This window comes from Dermacentor silvarum, chromosome 11 (assembly GCF_013339745.2).
Source record: "Dermacentor silvarum isolate Dsil-2018 chromosome 11, BIME_Dsil_1.4, whole genome shotgun sequence".
Taxonomy (NCBI): Eukaryota; Metazoa; Arthropoda; class Arachnida; order Ixodida; family Ixodidae; genus Dermacentor; species Dermacentor silvarum.
The window spans coordinates 100,128,225-100,154,355 of record NC_051164.1 but is presented as its reverse complement, the minus strand read 5'-3'; the positions used below and the strand labels follow the sequence as shown (position 1 = coordinate 100,154,355).

At 46.6% G+C, this 26,131-nt stretch overlaps 1 protein-coding gene across 3 annotated transcripts; it reads left to right on the top strand.

Annotated features, from left to right (window-relative positions):
- Window positions 1-1,276: 1,276 nt before the first annotated feature.
- On the top strand, window positions 1,277-25,829 carry LOC119433064 (hydroxysteroid dehydrogenase-like protein 2). 3 transcript variants are annotated; one of them, XM_049658496.1, is made up of 3 exons: window positions 1,277-1,326; window positions 23,402-23,536; window positions 24,089-25,829. In XM_049658496.1, the coding sequence occupies exons 1-3, from the start codon at window positions 1,299-1,301 to the stop codon at window positions 24,328-24,330; spliced, it is 405 nt and encodes a 134-aa protein (XP_049514453.1). In that variant the 5' UTR covers window positions 1,277-1,298; the 3' UTR covers window positions 24,331-25,829. The 3 variants fall into 3 exon arrangements, with proteins under 3 accessions (XP_049514453.1, XP_049514454.1, XP_037556141.1); XM_049658497.1 differs by lacking the exon at window positions 1,277-1,326 and adding an exon at window positions 7,932-8,081; XM_037700213.2 differs by lacking the exon at window positions 1,277-1,326 and adding an exon at window positions 21,914-22,099.
- Window positions 25,830-26,131: the final 302 nt, after the last annotated feature.

Below are 26,131 nucleotides of genomic sequence, written 5' to 3'. Positions count from 1 at the left end.
ACTGGGAGCTTACCACTGTCGTTGAAAAGAAAAGTGTACAATCATTGCATTCTACCGGTGCTAACATACGGGGCAGAAACTTGGAGGTTAACAAAGAAGCTCGAGAACAAGTTAAGGACCGCACAAAGAGCAATGGAACGAAAAATCTTAGGAGTAACGTTAAGAGACAGGAAGAGAGCGGTGTGGATCAGAGAACAAACGGGGGTAGACGATATTCTAGTTGACATTAAGCGGAAGAAATGGAGCTGGGCCGGCCATGTAATGCGTAGGATGGATAACCGGTGGACCATTAGGGTTACAGAATGGATACCAAGAGAAGGGAAGCGCAGTCGAGGACGGCAGAAAGTCAGGTGGGATGATGAGGTTAGGAAATTCGCAGGCGCAAGTTGGAATACGCTAGCGCAAGACAGGGGTAATTGGAGATCGCAGGGAGAGGCCTTCGTCCTGCAGTGGACATAAATATAGGCTGATGATGATGATGATGATATTGCTACCAAAGCCGCTCACCTTACTTCGTCTGACATTGCTGTGTTGCTATCGCATTCATTGCTTCGCCCTTAGGGCGAAACTGTGACATTTTTTTTTCAGATTTATGGAATATTAAAAAATCACCTGTGGCAGATATCACAATTCTATAGTCCTTGAGCTGGATTGTTCAGAGGCGGACACTTGCACGATAAATTGTGCAAGTAATTCCTTCTCTTTCGTACTACTTATCCTTCCCTTTCCTTCTACGTTTCCTTCCCTTTCGTGCAACTTTTCCTTCCGTTGTGCTGTACGATTCTCTGCTCGTCGCTGTTGTCGCTTACGTTCGATGTCTCGAGTTTGCTCGGCGGCGTGGTTAGCAGCATTCGCCGGCCATTGACGCTTGCGATTCTTCGAAATTAAATTGCTTCAAAATTAAATCTGTCCGTCACGTAAGAGAATGAATGGCTCATACCCCCGTAAACGTAGCCTCTACATGACAACGACAGAAGCGAAATTAAATTCTACACGCTGGAATGATGAGCGGCAACGCAGCCAGCTGTGGAAGCAGACGACGACGAACGCGGGAGCAGTGGCACGAGCGCTTGCCGAGCACGAGCTCAACACGAGGGGAGCCAACGAGAGAGAGAGAGAGATAGATTGTGGTTCCAGCTGCGGAAAAAGACGACCACGCACGAGCCAATACCGTGTACACTGCGTACACCGACCCCGACACAAGTGAGCCTATAAAGCTTCGCTTAAAAGAGCTTCGTGTCTTCTCATTGCAGATCGCGGTTCTTGAAGCGCTCACTCACGGAACAACTTTCGGCAGCATGACATTTTCTAATGAGGATGCTCGAGGTGAGGTTGCAATGTCTTTACCTCCTCCAATGAATACTTTGGTTTTCGAAAAAGGTTACGTGACAGCCCCTCGTTGTTTGCCTCGCGAGAAAGCTTTGCACGCCTTTTTTTATGACCACAAAAAGCATGCTATTGAAAACTCCAATGCAGAAGCTCTGATACGCCACCAGACTGATCCACAAGGAAGCCAAGGTTACGCCTTAACCAAGCAGCCTTCAAGCTTAGACTTTTCTACTAAACACTGCACGTCATTTGAAGAGGCTAGCTTGCAACTGTTGCGAAGTCCGAGGGTCCGAGTGGCCACGAAGGTTCCATGGATGGTGCCGTGCCAGGTACCGGGAGAAGGAGAGGTCCAGAGAGATGATCCAAGGGATGATAAAATGGTTTTCATATACAAATGTACATATTTTACACGAAGGGCTCCATGATTCTTGGCGCCGTCTACATGCTAACGTCTTCGCATGTTCGAGCGGTTTTCTCCGAGCGTCTACACAACACTCAAGCCCCGCTTTTTATAAGTTCATTTACCCCTTTCACTCGTCGAGGGATTTCACTGTGGTTCTTCTCGGTCATTCACAGTCGTCGACCGTTCGGAAAATCCCGCCCATCATATGGCACAGTTCCACCGGGCTCCGGCCTCAAATGTTGCTCGATCGCCCCCGTATCAGGCAACGGGTGGCACCTTGGGAACCAAACGTCGAAGCTGTTCCCACGGAACTGCTTGACGTTGGCACCTTGGAAGAATCAGTGACCTCTCCGTGACGGTCAGCTTGTCAATCAGGAGACTGCAGCCTTCGCGGAAGCTACCGCCGAGCCCCGCCGTAGTCCGGGCGGGTGCAGGTGCTTCACGGAAACACACCAAGAGTGACGCCGTTTTAGCGACGCACGAGGCCGATTTCTCATTGCAGCCTGGGGTCTAATTGCTCCTCCATTAGTCCCGGGTGACGGTGACGCTCCCCGGCCTCGAGAAACGATGAAGCGTGAACAGCACTCCACAGCTGGGCCGCTATTTTAGTAGCGATGCCTTATGACTTATTCTATACTAGTCTTATCATCCACCGCTCACGGCCGGCTGATCCCTTTGATAACGCGAGCGGACCGTCGCTCTGACCACTGACAAAGCGCGATAAGCGCGAAAAGGCATAAGCACCGGAAAGGCATCGCTCCAAAATACCTTGCCCTGCACGTCTGTCGGTGAGGCATTATTTGTCCCGAAGGACCGCCAGGCACAACACAACCTAATTTTCATGTAACCCCCGATCTCCATGAAACAAAGGACGAGGTTTTATATTTTGGTATGACTGAAAACACGGTTTACCAGCAAACTCATGTACACAATCTTCCTATAGTTCTATGAGAATGGACTCATCCGTGGTTTATAAGGAAATGCCTATAATAGTGACCAGTTAAGGCCTCCTGTCGTAGAAGCGGGAAACATCAGTACCCCATCCCAACGAGATGTTAGGGTAACTATGCCACTAGCCGAGTGAACTAATTGGCTAGTCATAGGTGGTCCAGAAGACATTATAGTGTGTGCCCAATCACGTTCGAATGCAAAGGAAAACGAGCCAGCACATGTCCGGAATCTTTCATCCAATCATGGCAATGCGAAATGGATGATTTTTCCAGCTTCTTCTATCCTTTCAGGCTGAGAGGGTCAGCGATATCAGATAGTGTTGTGCCAGATATGATCACTGGGCTACAGGAGTATGAGATGTAACACGATGGTGTACTTTTTCGGTTTTATGGCATGAGGAGTTCAAAACCCACGGGAAGATTGCAGACGCCCGCAGTGAGATTAATCTGGGAGCGGGTAACCTAGTTAGGTTTACAATTCACTCCTAGCTTTTATTCGTGCTTTGACTAGAATATGACCGGATTTCCAAGGTTCTTGTACTCTGTGTAAAATTCTGGTTACCGCGCACATTACTGCGGTCTCTCTTTTTTTTCTGTAAAAAAAATTTTCCGAGAGGGGGACATTTGTCATGATGTGTGCAACGTGACGTCACGCGATGACGTCTTCGTCAAGTGATGATGTCTACGATGACGTCATGCGATTCCTCTTGGAGAAGCAGCACACTGTGCGCTGCCCGCTTCCTTGCATTGTCTTTTGTCTCCGGGATCGGCCCACATTTTTGTGTGAGAGAGCCGCGCACGCGGACACGAAAAATACCCGACCAACTAGAGGCTAACAAGTTCGCTGTAAAAGATCGAAGCAGCCGTAAGGGCGTGTGAGAGATTTCGGAGGGAGAGGGCGAGCATGCGAAACGAGGCGGGACCGAGAAGATGGTGTACAAGGTCCACGAGTAGTGGCCTGCCGAGTTCCTGGCCAAATGTCACTGCAGGATCCCACCTGGGCACTTGCGCATCATCAAGCTCCTTGGCGCTGCCCGCGGTTGGCGAACGTCGCAAGAGCTTCCAACACGGTCAAAGCCAGCGTCTCTATGTGAGCACATGCAAGTTGTGTGCTCACTTTTTCTTGACGTAAGCAAGGCCTTTGATAGAATCTGCCACATTCTTATGCTTGACAAACTTGCAGCACTGGGATTCCGTGGTTTATTTTTGCAATTGCTTAGTAATTTTAACAGCGGAGCTGTTTAAGCCGGAGCTTGGCCCGTATAGCGTAGACCAGAAACTGCGCCCGGCGATTACGTCACCGCGCGCTGCCTAGCAACCACTTGGCACAGCTGCGCCTCGCTTCACCGCCGGTCCGCACCGCCGCGCCGAGCTGCTACGACCGCGCACCGGCTCCGTCTAGCATGACGTCACTTCGCTTCGCCTAGGCATGTCAACGCTTCGCCAGGCCGCGTCTTGAAGCGCGTCGTGCGGTCAAGCGAGAATCTGCGCGTTGGCGGCGAGCCGATCCGGAATACCGTGCCGAAGCTGCAGCCGAGAAGAGGCGCCGTCGAGTCGAAGATCCCGAGTTTTGAGAAGGCGAGAGTCTGCGTTTGAGTATACCCAGCGTCGTCGGGATAGCGAGACTGGCTGTAGCTTGATCGATCACAAGCTCCGCTGTTTGATCCAGCCTTGCACCACTAGTGCAAGCTGCGCTCATTAAAAAAAGAAAAAAAAAAGAATGACATGATAGGCGTCAGTATGTGTCGATTTCAGGATTTCATAGCGATTTTACGGTAATTAATTGTGGTGTCCCGCAAGGTTCTATATTCAGTCTTTTGTTATTTAACTTATATGTTAATCATCTTCCTAACACTGTGCCTGTTCGACTATTCCAATATGCTGACGACACTGTTGTTTCACGCGCAACAAAATACATAGATGCACTAACACCATTACAGAAGGCAGCTGTTTAAGCCATGGACTGGTTTAATTCTAACCTTATTAATGTTAATACGTCTAAAACGCTGCTTATGTGCTTTCATAAACCCATAAAACAAGTTGAATTGAGTTACCCTCTTTATATGCATACCTCCGACTGTCTTCAGTGCAACTGTGAACCAGTGAAGTTTGCGCAATCGGTTAAATATTTTGGCCTGATCTTCGACAGTGATCTTTCTTGAAATTCGCACTTTTCTTTTGTATGCCAAAGACTTCGTGCCGTATTTTGTGTGCTACATAACATTACATATTTTATGCCTTTTTTCCGTCGGCATATGTGTTGTACATGTTCGAGGGGTATAGTGTGCTTATATATATGGTATCACTGTTTATGGCCACTGTACGGTCCGTTGGCAACAAAGGGCGAATTCACTTCTGCGTTCCATTCTAAGGAATACTGCCTACGAGCTGTCCATTGGCAATGACATTGACATTTTTAGAAGACTAATGCTAATAGAAACGGTTGTATAAAAACATTATTGGTACAGTCAGTTCACTATTCCATATGTTCCTGCACGTGATTTAAGGCCAAAATATCACTATGTAGTATTCCTTGCTCCTCAACCCGGTATGGGAAACGCACACGTCAATATTATGTGACTTTGTTTCAATAGCCAACCACCTAGTGTGTTGCGCATTAATTCTACATACAGTCTAAAAGAAAAAAAAAGAAAAAAAAAAACGTTGCGATCCATCTCTACGTCGCTTCTTGTCCCATAAATTGTTTTCGTCTGCTGTCACTGACGCCATTCCGAAATGCTGCGATTCCTTTTGAATGTGTAGCTGTTTTGTCTCTCCTCTCTCTCTCTCTCTCTCTCTCTATATATATATATATATATATATATATATATATATATATATATAGTGCTTCTGATTTTCCTAAATACGCTTGGCCCATTGAAAAATCCAGTTACTACTATATATATATATATATATATATATTATTTTGTTTCTGTGCTGTGCTACTAAGTCATTTTTGCCAGGTTCTCTGCAACGTCTGTTTTTTTTTTTCTTTTTCGTATAATTCGGTTCATTGCTCGCTGTCTGCCAGGCGCTGCCACTCAAGCCCTTTAAGGCTGCCTGGCTATTGTATTCAAACTGACATGAATAAACGTGGTGTCCGTCCGTCCGTCCGTCTGTCTGTCTCAAAGCGGCTTCTTTTTTTCTTTTCTTTTTTTTAATTACCCGTTATAGCGATCTTTGAACTTTGTTGGTATCGCCTAGTTTGTTTTCTATATACCGTGTATTCCGCTGTCTTGTGAATGTAATTTTTGTGTTTGCTGTACATCTGTACACAAAGGGCCTCGTCTTTAATATTTGATTTCAAGCGCTTCGTTCTAAAAAGCAATCTAACCACGAACGGCTTCGCTTTTCTTCGTGATACTATACTATGAACCCGCCGAGGTGGCGTAGTGGTTATGCATGCGTTGCGCTACTAAGCCTGAGGTCGCGGGATCAAATCCCGGCCGCGGTGACTGCATTTTGATTGGGGTGAAATGCATAAACGCCCGTTTACCGTGCGCTGGGTGCACGTTAAAAGAACCCCAGGTGGTCAAAATCAATCCGGTGTCCCTCACTACGGCGTGTCTCAACCTCTAATCGTGGTTTCGGCACGTAGAAACCCAGCATTTAATAAATGTATACTATGGGACAAAATACTTTTTTTCGTTGGCTAACTTGACTGACAAAAACGCATCACCGGAACCTTTCTGAAGTCGTGAACACATTGTTGCCACAGCTCGGATAAACGGGTAGTCAAGGAATCGTTAGTGGTGGGACGTGCCCATTTTGGAGGAGTGGCCAATTTATAAGCCAGTGGCAAATACTCAGTGGTCAAAGAAAATAAAGGAAATCAAAGATTCCGTTTCAGATAATTCGTCATACCATTAGCATCGCATATACAGGGTGTTTCAGACAACACTTTCGAAAAAATGCTTAAAGGGTGCATGTGGCAGTTAGCACAACTGTAGTTCATGAGCTGGTCTACTCGAAGAGGCGGATATTACTTGCACCAAAGTTTTAATGCATAATTAAGTCATTAAAAATTCACAAATAAGTTTTTAACCTTATGGCCCATATTGTAATTTACAAATTCTAGCCGTGGTGTTCGCAAGACGGGTCCACGTACTTGGAACGAATTCTCAGGATGACAGCCGTGTCGAAATATTAATTCCCGATCTTTGCGGAGAAATGCACTGGCGTTCCAGTAACTTTATCAAAACGTCGTTTTATGGACCCGCCTTATATATATATATATATATATATATATATATATATATATATATGCTGTAAGCCTAATTGCAAATCAAGATATGCCGTTTGCCTTCAATTGTTAACCTGGCGTTTTGTGTTTACGCCACGAGAGAGAGAGAGAGAGAAAACATTTATTTAGACCATCGAGGTCGTTGATCTTGAGGACGAGTGGGTGGTGTGCTCATTCCAGGACTCCACTGGCCATGGCTGCTCGACGTACTCGCTGGACGAGAAATTTTCCAAAAACGCGTGCGTGTGTGTGCTTATTCTGCCAAACCATGCTCAACAGATATGACTCTTCCGACTCGCAGCGCAAACGAGAAAATCGGTATGATTGATTGATTGAATGAATGAATAAAAAATTAAATTCTGGAGTTTTACGTGCCAGAACCACGATATGACTATGAGGCACGCCGTAGTGGAGGTCTCAGGATAAATTTTAATCATCGGGGTATCTTTAACGTACGTACCCCCAATGCACGGGGCACGGGCGTTTTTGCATTTCACCCCCATCAAAATGCGGCCGCCGCGACCGGGATTCGATCCCGCGCCCTCGGGCTTAAAGTAGCGCGCAACGCCGTTGCCACTATACGCCACCACGGCGGGTGATTGATTGATTTATTGACAGATCGATTGTGATCGATTGGTTGTTTGCGATTGAGATTGACTGATTTATTGTGATTGATTGACTGACTGATTGATTGGTTGATTGGGCTTGACACCCCAAAGCAACTCTGCCACTACGACAGACGCCGTCGTGGAGCTGGCTCCGGCTTAATCTTGACCACCCGCGGAATTCCTTGACGTGCACCTAAAATCAAAGTGCCAAGAGCTACCGTTTTCCGCATTTCGCTCCCATCGAAAGGCGATCGGTATTCGAACGCGCGACCTCGTGCTCGGCAGCAGAACGACTGTGACTAAACTACAGGGGCGGGTCGAGAAGGAGAGAGAGAGAGAGAGAGAAAGAGCAGGCGATCGAAAGGGTAGACAACAAAACAGCCTTCAGCGATACGCCGGCCGCTGCGAGCGAGCGCGCGTTTCCAAGGACGTCCATCCCACCGGATCGGCCGTTCGACGGCGGCTCGCAGATCGGCGTCACGCGTCGCGGCGAACGAACGTTCGGGACTTGCATTAGCAGCAGCAGCGACTCTCACAAGCCGGCCAAGGTAAGCGTCACAGCTGCCCGCCGGCGATCGGGACTTTTTTTTTCGTTTCCGTCATGCGCAGTACAACGGCGAGCGCGTTCTTTCTCGTGTACATACCAGCGCGTTTCACTGTGCGCGCAGCCACGAATTTACCCAGCCGGAAAAGAAAAAAAAAAAAAAAAATGATGTGCTGCGAAATTTTCCAGCAATATTCTGTCGGCATTCTATAGCGTGCCCGTTGATTTTCGATTCAAAATGTACAATACCTACGAAAACTGTGACTTGTGTAAGGACATTCTGTCGGTATTCTTAGCGTACCAGTTGATTTTCGATTCAAAATGCACAATGCATATTACTTGTGCAAGGGAATTCTGTCGGTATTCTTAGCGTACCAGTTCATTTTCGATTAAAAATTGTGTACAATACCTAAGAAAACTGCGACTTGAGTAAGAAAATTCTGTCGGTATTCTTTGCGTACCAGTTGATTTTCGATTAAACATTATGTACAATGCCTAGGAAAACTGCGACTTGTGTATGGAAATTCTGTCGGTATTCTTAGCGTACCAATTCACTTTCGATTAAAAATGTACAATACCTAGGAAAACTGCGACTTGTGTAAGGAAGTGGTTGTCACCTCGACTATATTTGTATGCCATAGGACTTAAAAAGGGATCGATGGCTCCTACAAACTTCGTAGCGATGTTCTGTCAACGTTCCATAGTAGGGAGCCTGCATGAAAACGGCGTTGCATGTAGGCTCCCTATTCCATAGCATCCTTGATGATTATCGATTAAAAAGAAAGCTACCTAAACTACAAAGGAAACTGTGACGCTTCTGCGAGGAAATGGTTATGACTTTGAGTGCGTGCCGTACGGATTGAGTGGCACCAATAACTGTTTCAAACTGTGTAGTTATATAGGACGTTCGCTGGTGTATTCTCGCATCCCTGTAATTATTGTACACAATAACAGTTGTTCACTTTATGTAGTCGCTTTGTTAACATTACTGCGTTGGATGCGCCTTCAAACGGGCAGTGTTCTAAAGAAGAGTGCTTTGTCATGCGTACTTACGACGTCAAGACGCGCGCACACTCGCATCGCATGGTTGCGCCTATCAGTATTGCGCAAGTAAGCAGCGGGCGAGAGGAAGCTGCAAGCAATAAGGAAACATTTTAGTACCTTTATGGTCACGGCAGCAAGCTTTAAGAACACATGACAGGTACGTGTCCGGATCGATTTTGAAACATACACGTACGTACACCTTCGAAGATCGATCCCACGTTTCATCCGCAACAATGAACTGTGGAAAAACTCCTACATTTATCCTCTCCAATATTCTATCGAATCCTATAGTGGCCCCCTTTTTGCATCAGCAGCAGCATGTTTAGGTTCATTACATGACGAATGCCTCCCCTAGAGATTTATTATATTTTTCCGTCAGTCGAAGCCATCCTAAGCCTTCATAATATTCATTGCTGTGTCTGATCAATTAGTCATCAATTAGAAAATTATGGACTGAGTTTTCTTTGCCTTGACGCTGATTCTATTAATAGGCAACCAGTTATCTGCTCAAGCTTTAACTGCCCAACTCTGTACTATTTCATTTTAATCTCAACCTCCACATCATCTACACACGCTCTTTTAATACGCACAGCTGTTTTTCTATCTGTCGATGTCGCAGCTATCATTGCCGGCTTGATCGCTGGTTGCACGGTCCTTGGAGATTATACAACAGTACGCTTCAAGTAACTCTTTCCAAAGTCGAATAAACAGCACACAGAAAGTTTCAAAAAAGCATATAGCTTCTAGACGAAGAGAGTCGAATCTGACCACAAAGCTCTAAATCCGGTATAGTTTATACTTTAACGAGTCACGTAGCTGGAAGTACGTACGTGACGTTCTTGTTTTGCGTTATAGACTGAATCGAAAGGCATACTGTACATTATGAATCGGCATTGAGCGCGAGAAGAGAGCTGCGTTACGCGAAGATACCGATCCTATGATAACGTACAGAGCTGAGCCGAGCCGCTGAGCAATTCAAGAAGCCTTCGAAGCCGCTCGCCTTGACGTGCAGACCTTTCAAGGCACTTAGGATATAAGTATAATCTTCGGGGTCGCGTTCAAATTGGCGTTTTCCCGAGTCGCTGCTTCGCGGGGAAGTCATTTGCAGCAGCCTGTTCTCTACTCGCGAGTCATGCAGCGATAGGCAGCTGACCACGCAGCCTTACTATCGTTCAAGATAACGTACACTGAACACTTCGAAGACAAACTGACCTAGGAGATAAACTGAAAGATAACTTACCCACAAGATAGCGTTAGCCGAACGCTTCGCAGTTTGTAGGTCACGGATACGATAGCGTAACTGACCTAAAGACGAGCTGCGCTAAATGATAACTTAAACATAACTAAACCGCAAGATAACGTTACCCGAACATTTCCGCAGATCACCGATATGGTAACACATATGCCAAGCCCTTCATTGTGTGAGGGGCTCTTTGTAAACACACATGGAAGCCCTTATACCCTCGCCAGTCATCAATTTCCGCCTCCTGTAAACCATTCCCCTTTCCTGGAGCGAGTCTCCAACAGCGAGATCTATGACGGGGAGATATTTCCGACATTTATTCGACATCTAAAACTCTCTCTAGCGGCAGCGAGCTGGAATGAGGCGCCGAAACGTAGTTTTCCGCGAATATCTAATTATCTAGGGGAAATAGTTGGTCTACGTTCTTAATCACAGTGCGTTAGAAGATTCACTCTTAATGAGCGAAGGTCTGCCGATCATACATATCATGGTCGTCTTATGTAACAGTCGAACGTACAGTCTGGCGCAAAAGTTACCAGGCCAAACCCCTCCAGGCCAGGTCGCCTGACATCATGCTGTGCGGCAGAGGCTGCAATTGCAGGCACACGATTGACCTCAAAATTAGAGATCTCGATAGGCTTCTGTAGACCGCTAAACTTACAAATATTAGAGCTATATATAATAGCTGGCTCTGATCTAACTCAACTGCGCGATATCAGTTGGCAGCTCAAAACTGGGTTTGCTGTGTCCGTTCGCCCACCCGTCCGTCCATACCGTTACGCTGTCGTGTCGTCTTCGTGTCATTGTCACCAGCCTCCTCATTCTCAGATTCTCAGTTTCACGTACCCTCGCCATATGGCGAAGAAAAACTAACCTTTGCTTACCACTAGGGATCGAACTAGCGCCCCAGCAGCAAAGTGCAGATATGGGAGCCGAATAGGCGGTGTCTAAAACATGGCGTCTATGACGTGTGTTCCTTCTCTGCAATAGTTTCCGGCTCCTGCGGTCGATAAAAGGAAAGTCTTCGAGATCCGCTTCCGTTATCCAGAGGGAGCCGTCGTTGGGTCGGTGATTCGGACACCCCCTTATAGATTATACCACTGCACTCTCACGCAGCTTTACAGATTGGTAACCTGTGCGGGGTTTCGCGCGCCATGTATAGACCCCGAGTGTGACGACATCTGTCCACTTATTTCGGAGGCCACATGCAGGCAACAAGTGTGTCAGGAGCAGACGACATCCTCAGCATTGCAAAGAAGGAGTTTGTTCTTTGCGATGACGGCGGTGTACATTGTGATGATCCTACTGCTGTCGCAGTAGATAGGTTCGGAACCGGGTGAACCATTGAAGACTGCGTCGGGAACTTACGCGACAGACAGTATACGGTGCCGCTCCAGTTACGATTACGTCGCTCAGAAACTGCGAGAACGCAGCGGTGTCATTTCGCCAGCGAGAGTCTCGCGAGAGAGCGCAGGCATCGCTGCTTAATTGTCGGCTCGTTTCGCTTCGCTGGTGCGAGACCTGGTCGAGGCCTGCGTTCATGTGCTATAGGTATATCCACATAGCGAAGCCACTTGAGCGTGCTTCACCATACTGTAATTTGAAAGGTGCCGCCTAGCCGCGCATGCGCAGCTAAGACGACTCGCAGATCACAGTACGTTACAGCGCGACCGAAGGTCAGAGTATGTCAAAACTCATTAACTGCGCAGGAGAGCTGTCCAGAGTACATGTCACGCGAGAACAAAACAAAAAGAAAAAGCCCATAAGAGTTGTGAGAAGTGCCTGAGCAAACGTTGACCGATGTTGGGCCAATGTTGGTTTTTCATCAGCCGTGGTCGGTTGTGCACTGACCGCGCTGTTAGGAATTAACAGTGCGGTTGCGCATGCGATCCGAGAATAGTAAACCAACAGCCTCATCCTACAAGTTTTCAGGAGCTGCCAATAGCTTGAAACAGTCTCGGAGCATGCAGTCATCCCAATTTACAGCGCGCCCGAAGGTCAGAGTACGTTAAAACTCATTAACTGCGCAGGAGGGCTGTCCCGAGTACATGTCAAGCTGAAAAAAAAGAACAAGAAATGATAGCAGCGAGAAATGCCTAAGCAAACGTTGACCGATGTTGGGCAAATGTAGGGCCGTGGTCGGTCGTGCACCGACTGCGCTGCTAGGAATTAACAGAACGGTTGTGCGTGCGATCAGAAAATATAAAACCAATTAATAGCCTCATCCAACAAGTTTTCAGGAGCTGCCAATTTACAGCGCGACAGAAGGTCAGGGTACGTTAAAACTCATTAAGTGCGCAGGAGAGCTGTCCCGAGTACATGTCACGCGAAAGAAAAATAAGGGAAAATGGGAGCAGCGAGAAATGCCTATACAAACGTTGACCGATGTTGGGCCAATGTTGGGCTTTCATTAGCCGTGGTCGGTTGTGTACTGACTGCGCTGTTAGGAATTAACAGTACGGTAGTGCGAGCGATCAGAAACTAGTAAACCAACACACTCATTCGACAAGTTTTCAGGAGCTTCCATAGCTTGCAACAGTCTCGGAGCATGTAGTCATCGTAATTTTGACGCACCGTGCCCATTGTAAAAAAAAAAAAAACTCCTCGTCGTCCCGGGTCAGCTCCTGAATACTCTGCCGCTTAGAACAGGACGTGTCAAGTTCGATTAGTGGCAGACGATATCAATAAACAGTCGCCTGTTGGGATTGGAGTCACTTGTAGGTGGGAGCAAGGAGGCGTTCAGGGCTATGTATACCAACACCACTGGGCGATATGACTTGTGCGAGAAGCTTGAACGACAACCAGCGGCAAACTCAAAGTCTATTTCGTGCGCACCAATGGCACATCACTATAGTCTTCGAACATATGCGTACAATAATATACGACGATCGCACAATCTATACGCATTTGCCCACCACATCTCAACGCGTTCCTCGCGATTTTAAAGCTGGACACTTTACTACAGCGATGAGCCGGAAACTATTGAGAGGAAAGAAACGAAAGCAATTATCTACAAGGAAATCCAGAACGGGCAGCCTTGTGCCGCGATGTCCTTGCGATTATCCCAGGAATGGCGCACAAGGAAGGACACGATGACAAGACGCGCTGATGGGATAAGCTGGGGATTAAGACAGGTTTGCAACATTCACCTAATATGGACTATCCTTGTCGTTGTTGAAGACGTTGTCAAGGTATAACGTATGGATAGTTTGCACTAAGGAGGTTGTACAGACGCTTAAAAGAACTCTACGTGTTCAGGCTCCCTCAGTTAGAAATTCAGCTACACAGTGCGGTAACTTGCGATAGTCAGGGATGGAAGTGCATACGCCATCTTGCGCCATACTAACTTCGAATGAAGTCGTTAAATTTTGCGGGACTTGCGTGTTCAGTGGCAACCTCACAGCCATGTGTTGGCTGGCATTTATGCCTAGAAGTCAAGCTAAAGCAATCTGTTTCAGCATCAGCGTCTTTGGAGTGTGGATGTGTTGAAGTGGTTCATTAGAGAGGTTTAGCTTGTTCGGTAATCGGGTAAACGCAGGCGGACTGTGCGTTGTGGCGGAGGCGTAAACGTGAGCAACCTGTATGGTGCTGCCACCTGTTGGCGCAGAGCTCAAACAGACAAAAATAGCTAATATTGCAGTAACCAGGTGTATTCTACTTCGCTGCTGGTGTAAATTTTCGGCAGCAACACGATTACGCCGCTGCCGAAAATTTACACCAGCAGCGAAGTAGAATACACTTGGTTACTGTAATATTAGCGGTTTTTGTCTGTTTGAGCTCTGCGCCAACAGGTGGCAGCACCATACAGGCCGCTCACGTTTACGCCTCCGCCCCAACGCCCAGTCCGCCTGCGTTTACCCGATTACCGGACAAGCTAAACCTCTCTATTGTAACTTGGCCGCAGGAAAACGAAAATCTTTTGTGATAAACAATGCACTACGAATGTTTTAGATGTCTTCCGCGTTTGCATAATATGCGTGCCAGCTAACGATGATTTGAACTGGCGCTCTCAGCTGAATGAATAAGTCGTACGGTCTCTCGTCATACGTTTTAGGGCTCGCTTGTACGTCTTATTGGTAAATCTGCATCGATTAATGGCGAACACCATGCGTGTAACGGTAAAATATATTTCGCACCTCCACCACGTCCAGTTACCGGTATGGTAGCGGGGCACACTGACAAACGAGATGCTTGCTTTCGTGAAACATCTTGACCAGAAATATCCAATGGCAACAGTAATCATGACTCAAATTTGCACTCCAGGTACTCTATATTCTGCACAACCACACCATACAAAATCAGTCTTTTGCAGCCGCAAAGCGCAAACCGAGGATATAAAGTTTCGGTTTTAGTCGACCGTAGCGGCCGAATGGCGGTCGTAAAGGGTCGGAGAGTACGCGAACGACAGAAATTGCGTTCGCGGCAATGATGCTCACGATGCGACTTGAGCAGATCGAGTCCGACAATTTTAAGAAACCATTGTTTGACATCAGTCGCCGTTTTACACTGACTTTATGTGGCAGTCCTAATAATCGAGCTTATGCAAAATATTTGTCGGCGATGCTGATCGGAAAGCCACTGAACACGTGTTTTTTTTTCCTTTAATCTTTTCATAAATGGCAGAGCTTTATTTATTTATTTTTTTCTCGCCGAGTTACGTGGAATGCTGGCAAACATGCAATGCGAAGTTATAACTTCGCATTTATTATGTGGTTCTCTGCTATGCCAACTGAGTGTCACCAAGAATTTAAAACCTAACTGAGCATAAACATAATCTCGCGGCCGCAAGGGAGGAAAGCGGGGAGGAAGCGCGCCGTCTTCCGCCGCGCGCTCAACGTACCGGGGGGAGGGGGAAGGAGGCGTTCATCTCCGGCGGCTGCTGCATATGGAGCGGCCGCGCGGGTCCTATCTCGAAAGCGATCTGCTATGAGACAGGGCTCGCGTTGTTCGAGAGGCAGCACGAAGGTAAATTCGCTCGCTACTGCCGCGGCGCTTCCTCACTCCAGCGCTTTGACAGCGAGTTTTCACGGTCATCGAGTGAGATGCGTTCGTGTTTGCTCGTGCGCGCGTGACACCATGCTTGTTAATCTAGTTAGTAAGCGAATGTTTACAAGTTTATACACGGCCGATAAAACTACTATCCTTACTTCGTATAGCTGTCTACTAATCTGCTATCGCAATCGATGCTTCGCCTTTAGGGCGAAACTGCGACATTTTTTTAATGCATAAATGAAACGCTCAACCATTGTAAGCGAATATACGGTGCATTTCTGCGTTCCTGCTGCGCCGCATACGCGCGCTTCGAGCATAATTTGTAGAGCGGTTAACTAATAAGAGCCCCTTCCGTGTTTCTCACTTGATTGACGGTTGTATTAGGCCCGTCTGTGCCACATTTTACGATGACAGCTGCCAGTGCCGGGATCCAGATGTCAGTGCCAGTGCACGGCCGGGATCGAACCAGCGACCTCGAGCTCACCTGCGCAACGCCTTAGCCACTATAAGCTCTATACGGCGGCAGGCCTGAAAATCGCCACCGGTGGCTGTGAAAGCCCATTGCTGGAACCGTCGCTAGGCGTCTCCTATTTTGCCGTGTCTTTCGACAATAACGACGCATCATTCGAGAATGCGTGCAACCGCGTACGAGCCGGGAATATGTAAAGCCCGTGGGGCAGTGCACGATTCGGCGCGCCGCATTTGCACATGTAAATCAAGTGTACGCGTCATGTCAGTACGAGATGCATGCCTAAGAAAAAGTTGTGTAAACATATGTTATTCAGTGGCGCGGGCACGGTCCGCGCTTTGCACCAATTCGCACTTAGGTATAGGATGCACCTAGTAGGGAATTTCCCGTCATGAAATATAACCCGCAGCGCTTTTGGGTACAATCGAAGAATTTAATTATGCCCGTTAGTAGCGCACATCTAATACCGCGTTGCTATAGCACGCCCTTTCACTTTCTTGCCGCCATCTTCAGCGAAGTCTGCGTGATAGGCAGTTACAGTACATTGGACAAAAAGATATATTTTGCATCTTTGCTGTTCCGAGCTAAGCTGCTCAGAAAGTTGGCGCTGCGTTACGCCAGACTGCTGCTAATGTAATTAAATTAATTGAATTATAGGGTTTTGCGTGCCAAAACCACGATTTGATTATGAGGCACGCGATAGCGGGTGACTCCGGATTAATTCTGACCACTTAGGGATCTTCAAGGTGCCCCCCAATTTGCACGGGACATGGACGTTTTTGCATTTCGCCCCCATCGAAATGCGGCCCGGGATTCGATCCCGCGACCTCGTGCTTAGCAGCGCAACAACATAGCCGCTAAGCCACCACGGCGGGTATCTCTGGTCCCAGGCCGTTTATATTGTCGCATTAAGTTTGAGTGGCAGTGTGATAATTACTCATCAGCACTATAGCTTGTTTATTTGCTCTTATATATTCTATAGTTCTCGCTTGTATTATTGGAATGCACCTGAATTGAAATAATGTCTCCTGGGTGCACGTGGTAATATGAATGAATGAAAAAATCGCTGGCGGCAAAGTGAGCTCGCTGACTACGCCGGTATAGCTCGTTGGTTTTAGCCTTCTGCAGCAGAATATGAGGTTACGGGTTCGACTCCCGCCAGTGGCGGTCTAATAACAGTCACGGGTACTCCGATTTCAGCGCGCATTATATAGATCCTTATTAAAATATGCACACGCGTTAAAAAGATGAATCAGCGGAGCCCACCACTAACGGCGTCCTTCAAAACCAAGGCGTTTGCTTTGAGACGTGAATCAAAAGTGAGTCCGTTGGTTCTTTACATAAATCACTGCTGCCGTTTACACACCAGACGACTCCAAGGAGTCTTCTCCGCTTTAAAATAACCTCGCTGCATCGTCTCGCAACAGACAACTGAGCTTAGAGTTAACCAAACGTCTTATTTCGAGTTAAGCTAACGACTGCCGGCTGCGACGGGGATCATTGCACCCTTCGCAAGACAGTTACGTCAGACTTAAGTCAACACTGCTCGGAGCACTATGTACACTTGATTGCAAGCGTCTGTCATCTTTCTCAGCCACAAGACCTTTTGAATATTTTGTTTGTCTCTCTTTCGCGTAGTTTGTTGTCGCAAACGACGCCAAGGCAATCTGGCTGTATTTTGTAACGGCGTTGACCCGAATGACAGTGAATGAAGGGCGCGAAGCCGCCGTTGCTCAGGAAAAGGGATCAAATTAAAGGAAGAAAAACTGCCGAGAGGAGGGGGCGAATGCCTATAAGACGCCTGCGCCAGCTAGAGAGGCGAAAAGGAGCAAGGTTACGCTAGCCTTTTCTGGCACGCTCGCGAGAGAACGAGGCAAACGTGAAATCGAGAGAAAGTTATGAGAGAGAGGGACAGTCGGGGAGGGAGGTGTTTCGAGAGGATCGCCGGCAGCTCGGTTCGAAGGTCCACCGACTCGTTTGTTGCGAGACGGGACCAACAGCGCCTTTACCGGTCGGCGGCGAAGAACGCCCCGCGGTGCGTCATTCCGGAATTCGAAAAAAGGAATAAAACGAGAATCTTTTCAACGAGCACGCGCCAACGCCGATTGCTTTCCTGGTGAGCCACGGAGAAGATAGGCGAGTTCGGCGAAACGCGGCGGGAAGACTTCTTGTAAAAGGCGCGTCTGAAACGAGCTTGCCGTCAGTGCAGCTGCCGTGGAAGTGTATGAGTATACAACGAAAGGGAATTCAAAATAAATGTTCAATACGAGATGAACCTAAAGCCGCGAAAACACTTCGGGTTAGTGGAAAGTTTAAGTATGTTATTGTGCTAGAGAGTTAATTAAGCCTGTCCGCATGCGTAACACTATTTACGGGATGCTGGAATACCGGATACGTGATGATGATAATGATGATGAAATAATGATGAAATGTGACTGGGCCCTTTGGATCGGGCGGACAAATCGAATTCGCACTACAGCTAGTGTTAGTCCGCCGTTAGTGCATGCGTCCTGATGATGATGTGGCTTTCCCCTTTGTATCGGGTAGACTAAAGTTTTGTACCCTAGCCGTTACGTCAAAGAAAAAAAAAACTGAACGAAAAAATTAGAGTGAAGAGAAATGACAAGGGGCATGCTCTCAGCGCGTACCACTGGGCGCCCCATGAGCCCCGAGCGGCAAAGCCATCTTGTGACGCCGCGCGTTCAACCAGGCCGTGCATAACCATTATATGGTCATTGCAACTGTACAGTATACTCCCGTTAAGACGAACTCGAAGGGACATCGAAAATATGTTCGCCTCATTAGAAGTTCATCTTAAAGAGAAGTGATCCACACAACTCACAATCTGCTATTCCTAGTCCACCCATGTATCCGCAACTTCAGAAAGCAAATTTAAACATAATAAAAACATTAACTGAATTTGAATGATACGAAGCATATGCTTTTAGCACTGTGCAATCGAGTGATCCTTGCTTGCCGGTGCCGGCGCAAACGTTTGCGCTGTCACAAAAGTTGACATCTCAAGCTAGCTTGCTTGCTTCAAAATTTTACATGCCCTCAAGTTGTTGAGAAAAACAAATGCACCACAGTATGCAGGGCATATTTCGCTGCATTACGCGTGAACATCGCTTGTTCTTGTGACTCCTGTGCAGTGTCCTCGCCACAAATATGAGTCTGCATAGGCCAATGCCTTCCCGTGTAACCACCAGAGTTGCCTTCTCCAAGTTTGCCAAGTCTACTGTCCAGGCTTTTTGCAGAGCCGAGTATAGCAGGCGTGAGAGAGGCGGTAGGGTGGCTTAAAACCCCTCCATGCTAGTACTACCGCCGTGAAAAAGCGTGAGCTGATGGAGGGGCTATTTAGGCTGGTTCAAGGTGGCTCAAGATGTTCGAAACTTCATAGACTGTCCCTCATATCCGAAAAATCGGCTTAAACGGTTTCGTCTTAACGGGAGTCCACTGTATACAGTTCTGTTTGCTCCGATTGACGTCAGCCTCACGAGATGGTGCCACCAGCGCTGCAGATCACAGCTACGTCTCCGCGGTATTCCCGTGTCATGTAAAAGGAACACGGCGGAACTAAATTTGCAACGACCACGTTCCGCTAAGCTTCCGAGTGACTCTTATGCAACTTGGGCACATTTGCATAGCGCGTTGTGGTTGAACAAAGCGTCACGAGATGCCGCAAGATGTGACCAGCGCGTTCCTGCCGCAGTCTGTGTATCCGGTGTTCCCTGCCAATAGCTGTTTTCTGATGCTCCGGTATTCCATAAGCGGTATAATAGGGACAAGCTAAAAATGTCTAACAACTAGCCAAAAAAAAAAAAGACACACACACACACACACACACAGGTGTCCCAACTATCATGCGCCATTATTGTATTCCGCCTAACTGCATAATTAGTCTTAATTAATGAACGTCTCAAATAGTATAATTAGATGGAAAGTGTCAATGAGAAAACTGTAGAGCAACATGAAACACTCCCGATATAGCTTTCTGTTGCTCAATATACGTGCTTCATAAAAGTGTTTTTTTTTTTTTTTTCGAGCGTGAAAGAAGCCTGCGAATACACGCAAAATTGCCGCGCGACTAGCCGTGCGAGGCACTTTGCTTGTATTCGCGGGCTTCTATACGGCTTTCTATACGTCTCAAATCCACAAAATATGGCTATGGGAGCTAGAAGTAGCTAGACGTCTCCAGTTACATTGACACACGCATCGTATACACGAGGGCTTCTGCTCTCTCTGGTAACCCACCAAATGTGTAGAAAAGAAATACATTTTTTGCGGTTTTGGAAAATTACACACACACAACGCACGTAGCGCTAATAATAAGAGCGAAGCGAAACGCGAAGGGTACATGCGACATTCGATGCATAAACAAAAGGATGCCATATATATATATATATATATATATATATATATATATATATATATACCGCGATTTTTTTTAACAGAGACAGCAGATATAACACCGTCAAGCAGCGTACATTCGTTGACGGTGTCGTCTGGAGCCCCCCAATCGAAGGCAGACCTTGAAAGCCAAGGTCTATATATGTATGTGCCTGCAACAAATAGCGCTTCCAACCTTCACGCCTCGTAAGGAGACCATTTTCTCACCAGACAATCGAAAGAAACGTGACGTCCGGACAGTGCCGCGCATAACAAGCAGTGAGTGCTCCCCGAATAAAACGCGAGCTCCGTGGAAAAAACGAAGACGCCTTGCCGACGCGGCGATGCTGCAAGATTGCAAGTACATTGCCTCGCGTTGACGCGCTTTTTCTTATTTATCGCCGCCTTCGCTTCTTTCCTCAATAACTTCCTCGATAGACGCAGGCCGGTACGCTACTCAGCACGCGTAGACCTATCCTGCTATCGAGTCGAGTAATTACGGGTATTTTCCTCGTTCAAATTTGTTCTTTCATTTCCGTCTCCCCGGTGCCGATTTGGCTAAACTTATCGGCGAAAGCGAATTCCGAAGTTCTATGCCTGGAAGCATAAGTTATTTTTGCAGTGGGCAGTTCAGACTACTACTATTCCTGATAGTTTTCTTGAGCTTTGACAGGGAACACAACGAATGAAAAGGGACGACACGGTCGATTGTATGAAAGCGCAGTCGCAATCTAGCGAGTGATTTCATTCAAGTGATGCGAATGTTTATATTTGATGATAAATGGGTGGCGTGAGCAGCTCGCTACGTCACGAAAAAAACCAAACAAGCCGAGAATGAAAGAACGCGCACAGTAAGAAAAACGTGAAACCCTTCTCAATTAAAGGAACGCGACATCTGTTTGCAGACGATGCGGACTTTGATGGTTCAGAGTTGCAATCCGTTGTTACAAAATCTATCTAGACGTCTGTGAGCAGAATCGAAGATCGATTAGTAGTCCTACCATGATCACCAAGCGGGTAATAACACCTGAATAAGGACACTCTAGACCCTCAACTTCTGCCATGCTGACGGCTTAAACCAATCAGAGATGTCGTATAGCAGCGCTGTGGGCCAATTAGATCTGACAAGATGGCGGATTTGGTAATAGCATAGTGGTAATACGGCGAAACGTGACGCCATCTTATGACTGCACTGAACTCGCACTTAAACGCATTCCAGCTTGCAGACATATATCCCGATCTCTTGGTAAACACTGACAGAAAATGTTAAAAAAAAATTTACACTGTTGTGCACAGCGGCCGCAATAACCAGCAGCGCACTAATGAGCCGCAAAGCCGCATATTTGCGCAAGTTTCTTGCACTGCTAACGCATTGTCGCATGGTGATAAAAGCTTTCGAAACAACCGCCCAAAATGACGCGATCCAGAAGCTCCTAAATAAAACTATACAACATATAAAATATATCCATTCCTACAAGTCGTAACGTCGCGCATGTAGTCAAGACGTTCGCGTCATGTCGTTTGCGGAACGCGCGCATGTCGTTTCTACTGGCGACCGACGCGACGTTTATTAGCCAGCGGCGGCGGTGGCTCGCATAGCCTCGGAGATTCCCGGTTGTGCGTCGTCGAACTCGGAGTCCACGCAGCCCGCCCGTTGCTCCCGAAGGCGAGTTTTGTTTACGGGGGGTCCGCGGGCGGCGGTACGCGTAAGCATCATATGATCGCAGTCCGCAGTCCTTGACCCGCCTAATCGCCGAAGCGCAGCTGCTCACGCAAAAGGTCTTCGGCATTGTCGCGCACACGCTGGCGGAGAAAGGAGCGTGCTTCTTCTAGTAGCATCTCAAAACGTACGGAAACACGTACGCGATCATGGCCGATACTAAAGGTAGGACACGGCGCGACGCCGCGCGCAAGAAAAAGGCACAATCCTTATGCTTTCTGGAGTCGCCGTTACACTTGCATAACCGATCACGTGCGTTGTTCGGCCTGCTTTCGGTTACACAACGACTGCGCAATTACGTTACGACTACGCCGCTTCGAAACAGCCGCGTCGTCCGAGCCGGCCTACCCGAGCGTCTCTTTTCGTCTTGCTACCGCGCGCACCGAAACCTGTTTGTGGAATCGCGCTTGCGGGCTTTGCGCTGTTTTTTATATTCTTGGAGCGAAAGCGCGCGCGCACAGCAAGGCGTGTCCGCACACTGTAACCATGTTTTTCCGCTACGCAACGAGTATGTGAACATAACTACTTTCGCATGACGGCACCCGTTCCATGAGAGTGCCTTACACTGCTGTTATTGCATTGAGCACGCTAAAAAACTGGGGTTCTTGTTTCGAGCACTTAGGTATCCTATGTCGTGCATTGCTTTTACAAAACCTAAAGCTTCGGGAAATTTTCTACAATCGTGAAGGATGTGAGCTTATTGGTGCACTGGTGTAAAGTGTCTAATATATACCGTTAAAGGCTTTTCCTAACCTAAGCTCATATGTTCTGCAACAACGTGCTGTCCTTGGTCCACGATACCAACCACCCCAATTATTATCAAAATCAAATGTTCCTATGCTACGAACACTCAAACTTGTGAAGCGTGTGTTGCAGATAGGCATTAATAAAGCAACCAGATAGAAGCATGTGCCAGTACTTAGCAGTTGTACACGGCGAATGTAGCTGTTTTACGCAGCAGATTATAGTTAGCATGAATGTCCCATGTAATCACATGCAACTATGTGCAATCTTGCATGAAACATGCTCAACCCTACATAAACAAGAGTTGGCAGGCATGAATAGTGCAGTGCTCCTGCATACCAAAAATATAAAAGGCCACTGTTATACAAAGGCCTCCCGCACAACTTCATCAAAGCATTTCTTCGATACATACAAACTTGAAGCACAAAAATTAATTTAGCAAAGAATTCCAGGAGACTGCACATGCTTGTAGTCTGCTCATATCTCAAGTATCAGCAAGCTCTATAGCAAAAAAATTGCTTCATGCAACATGTCAGGCAGACTCCATAGTTGGGAGAAATTATTGCCAAGACCTTCGTCTGAAAAACAAGTTGTAATTAGCCCCGAAATACTAGTTTGGTGCTCCCTTTAACAGTGTACTGTACCGTACATTGCACTTAACGTTGGTTTCCTAAATATGTTCCTTGTTTCCACAGTTTAAATGTTATCAATGCTGTAATGCAGGCAGCAACAGAGGAACCATGGCGGCCCAGCTAGTATCAGCAGAAACCGTGGAAGGAGTATTCAGCATGATCTCCGTGTACCTGAACGATGACCTGGTCAAGCAGATTGGTGGCGTCTTCGTTTTCGACGTCAAAGGTATGTCCTGCGTGTGCAATTTTTCTTGTCGAGTACACACAGCAGTGTTACTTACAGTGTAACTACAGTGTAAGCAACTTTCAAATTATATGCACCATTGTCAGTATCAGAACTGCGATAGGTCTTTGTAATCTTAACTTTCAGTGCAGACATCTCACAAACATTCAATTGGCACTAGAGATAAACATAACGTAAACCTAGACTGGCAAACTACACTTCTAAAATCCCAAATATACGAGCCTTATCAGAAATGGAGGCATGATAAGACAGAAATGACGCAATAATGAGACTGGTGGCGACAATACCTTGAGGATTCTGCACTAGCGTCGCATGATGTCACCGATTGTGGCAGCACCTGCCGAGTGATAGTTGGGCATTTACCAATGAAGACAGATTGCAGCAGACTTGCAAAAACAGAGACACAAACCTGGCAACCTTAGGCGGTACTATTTGGTTGACAAAAGTGACTGAAAAGCATGAAAATGCACTGAAATTGCATTTTGGCCACGTTGCATTTTGGCCACGAAGTTAATCCTACCCTTCTCATCCCAGGTGAGCCCAACAGGTGGTACGTCGACCTCAAGAACGGCAAGGGTTCCGTTGGCAAGGGGGACCCACCTCAGGGCAAGGTTGATGTGACCTTCGTCATGGAGCGCGACACCTTCATCAAGATGTTCACGGGAAAGCTGAATCCGACCAGTGCCTTCATGGCCGGCAAACTGTCGCTCAAGGGCGACCTGCCTATGGCGATGAGGCTCGACAAGCTCATGGGAGAGATGCGTTCCAAGCTCTGATTCCAGCCGGCGCAGAAATGCAGCAATCTGGACACTTTGTTTGTGCCGTGTGTTGACCGCGAGACGCGCGTGGTGAAAAATATTGGATACTTCTTGCGACAGTGAAGTAAATGTTGTGACAAAGGGACACAGTATCTGTGTCCCAAGTAGAACCATCTGCCACATTAGAAATTTTATGCACACGATAGACAGATGGAAGAGCTTGAGTACGGGCAAGAGTTTTCATCCTTTCCTCTGGCTTGCTCTGTCCATGGTTTTTATCAATGTGGGGCACCGTTTATGAGAACTTATAAGCCAGTCCACCCTTACCATTCAAAACCTTAAAGCAACCTAGAACAGCTGTTCAGAAAGATAGAATCTCTTCTGCTATCCAGCGAAGGCTCGCATAACTCCAGAGCTTATGATGCATGGGACCATTCCATATAGTATATAAGCAAAGTAAAGCAATGATGACTTTGCAGTTCCGGGTAACCTCGAACTTGAAGCTAATGGTCATTAATGGCACATCTAGGCAATCTTGGCTGCCATGGTGAAGGTGATATCAGTGATAATTAGTTTGTTAGAACAGAGCTGCAAGTGCAGCAATAGTAAATTAATTTCATTTGCATATGCTGCAGAAAAACAACAAAGAAACGAGAACAGTAATGCCACACGGTTCATGCAAGACAATATTAATCAACCCTGGTTTGTGCTGCTTAGAGGTCTGAAACCAACACAAAAATATAACAAGGATGCTATAAACAGTTGAAGCCATACATAGACGAGTTCACAGAGATGAGATTACACACAAGACATTACTTAAAGGAAAACATTTTATTTGTTATTCTGTATTTTTATTCATGAGATTTCAGAGCAAACTAACACGAGTCCACATAATGCCAGTAAGACGCGTGCTAGTTTATAAGTACTGCTAATTTACTATGAACACATTTGGAAACGAGTCTGTGACCTAACAACTATTGCGACAGGACATAGTTATATTACAACTACAACAGAGGTACTGAACATCTTGCAGTACATATACATAGACATTCAACGACAGCGCTATGTTAGCTGTGTGCAGTGTTAACAAGTGAGTTAATTTACTGATCATAGTTATATTTCAGTGACGTAAGCATATTTTGTGAAACACAGAAATGTGACTACTGCATGCACTGTTAACATACAGGGCATATAGCTGTGTCGTGTGAAATACGCAAAAGTTAGACAGAAGACTTGCATCTGCAATGCAAAGACAGTGACAACACACAGGAAAAAGAAATGACTCAACAAGTGCCACTTAGAACAAATGTCTTTGTACTCATGAAAAGTGGAAGTTTGTACACAATGTGCTATGCGAGTGTGATACCATCTATGAAAGTAATGGCAAAAAGACCAACCAGATATGCATTTAAAATGCAAAATGAAAATGTAAGATATATAGACACAAATGTCCAAGAAATGCCACTTGGAACAAGAGTTTTTGTTTCCTCTCTCAAATAAAACTTTGTACACATACCCACATACTTGTGAGCTCATTGACTGACGATACAGAATTCTGTACTCTACAGAATTCTTGCCAAAGCTCTTATTTTGTTCATGAGAAAGTTTTATACCAATTAAGACATGCCAACAATAAAGCTGTTCTACCAGTGACTAAGAGCTGGCACATCAGCACACTAATATGCTCATAAGAACTCTATGTACTACACATCGGCACACCTGTACAATAAGCTTTTGCGCTTTTGGCAAAGAAAACTTCGCACACATCATCAGATAGTTTTGAGCCCAGTGACGGGTGACCTAGAAGCGCCGATGTATT

Coding starts and splice junctions, on each gene's coding strand:
- LOC119433064 (XM_049658496.1), top strand. CDS start 1,299: ATGACATTTTCTAATGAGGATGCTCGAG. Junction 1,327..23,401: donor TTCTAATGAGGATGCTCGAG/GTGAGGTTGCAA, acceptor GCTGTAATGCAG/GCAGCAACAGAGGAACCATG. Junction 23,537..24,088: donor CTTCGTTTTCGACGTCAAAG/GTATGTCCTGCG, acceptor TTCTCATCCCAG/GTGAGCCCAACAGGTGGTAC.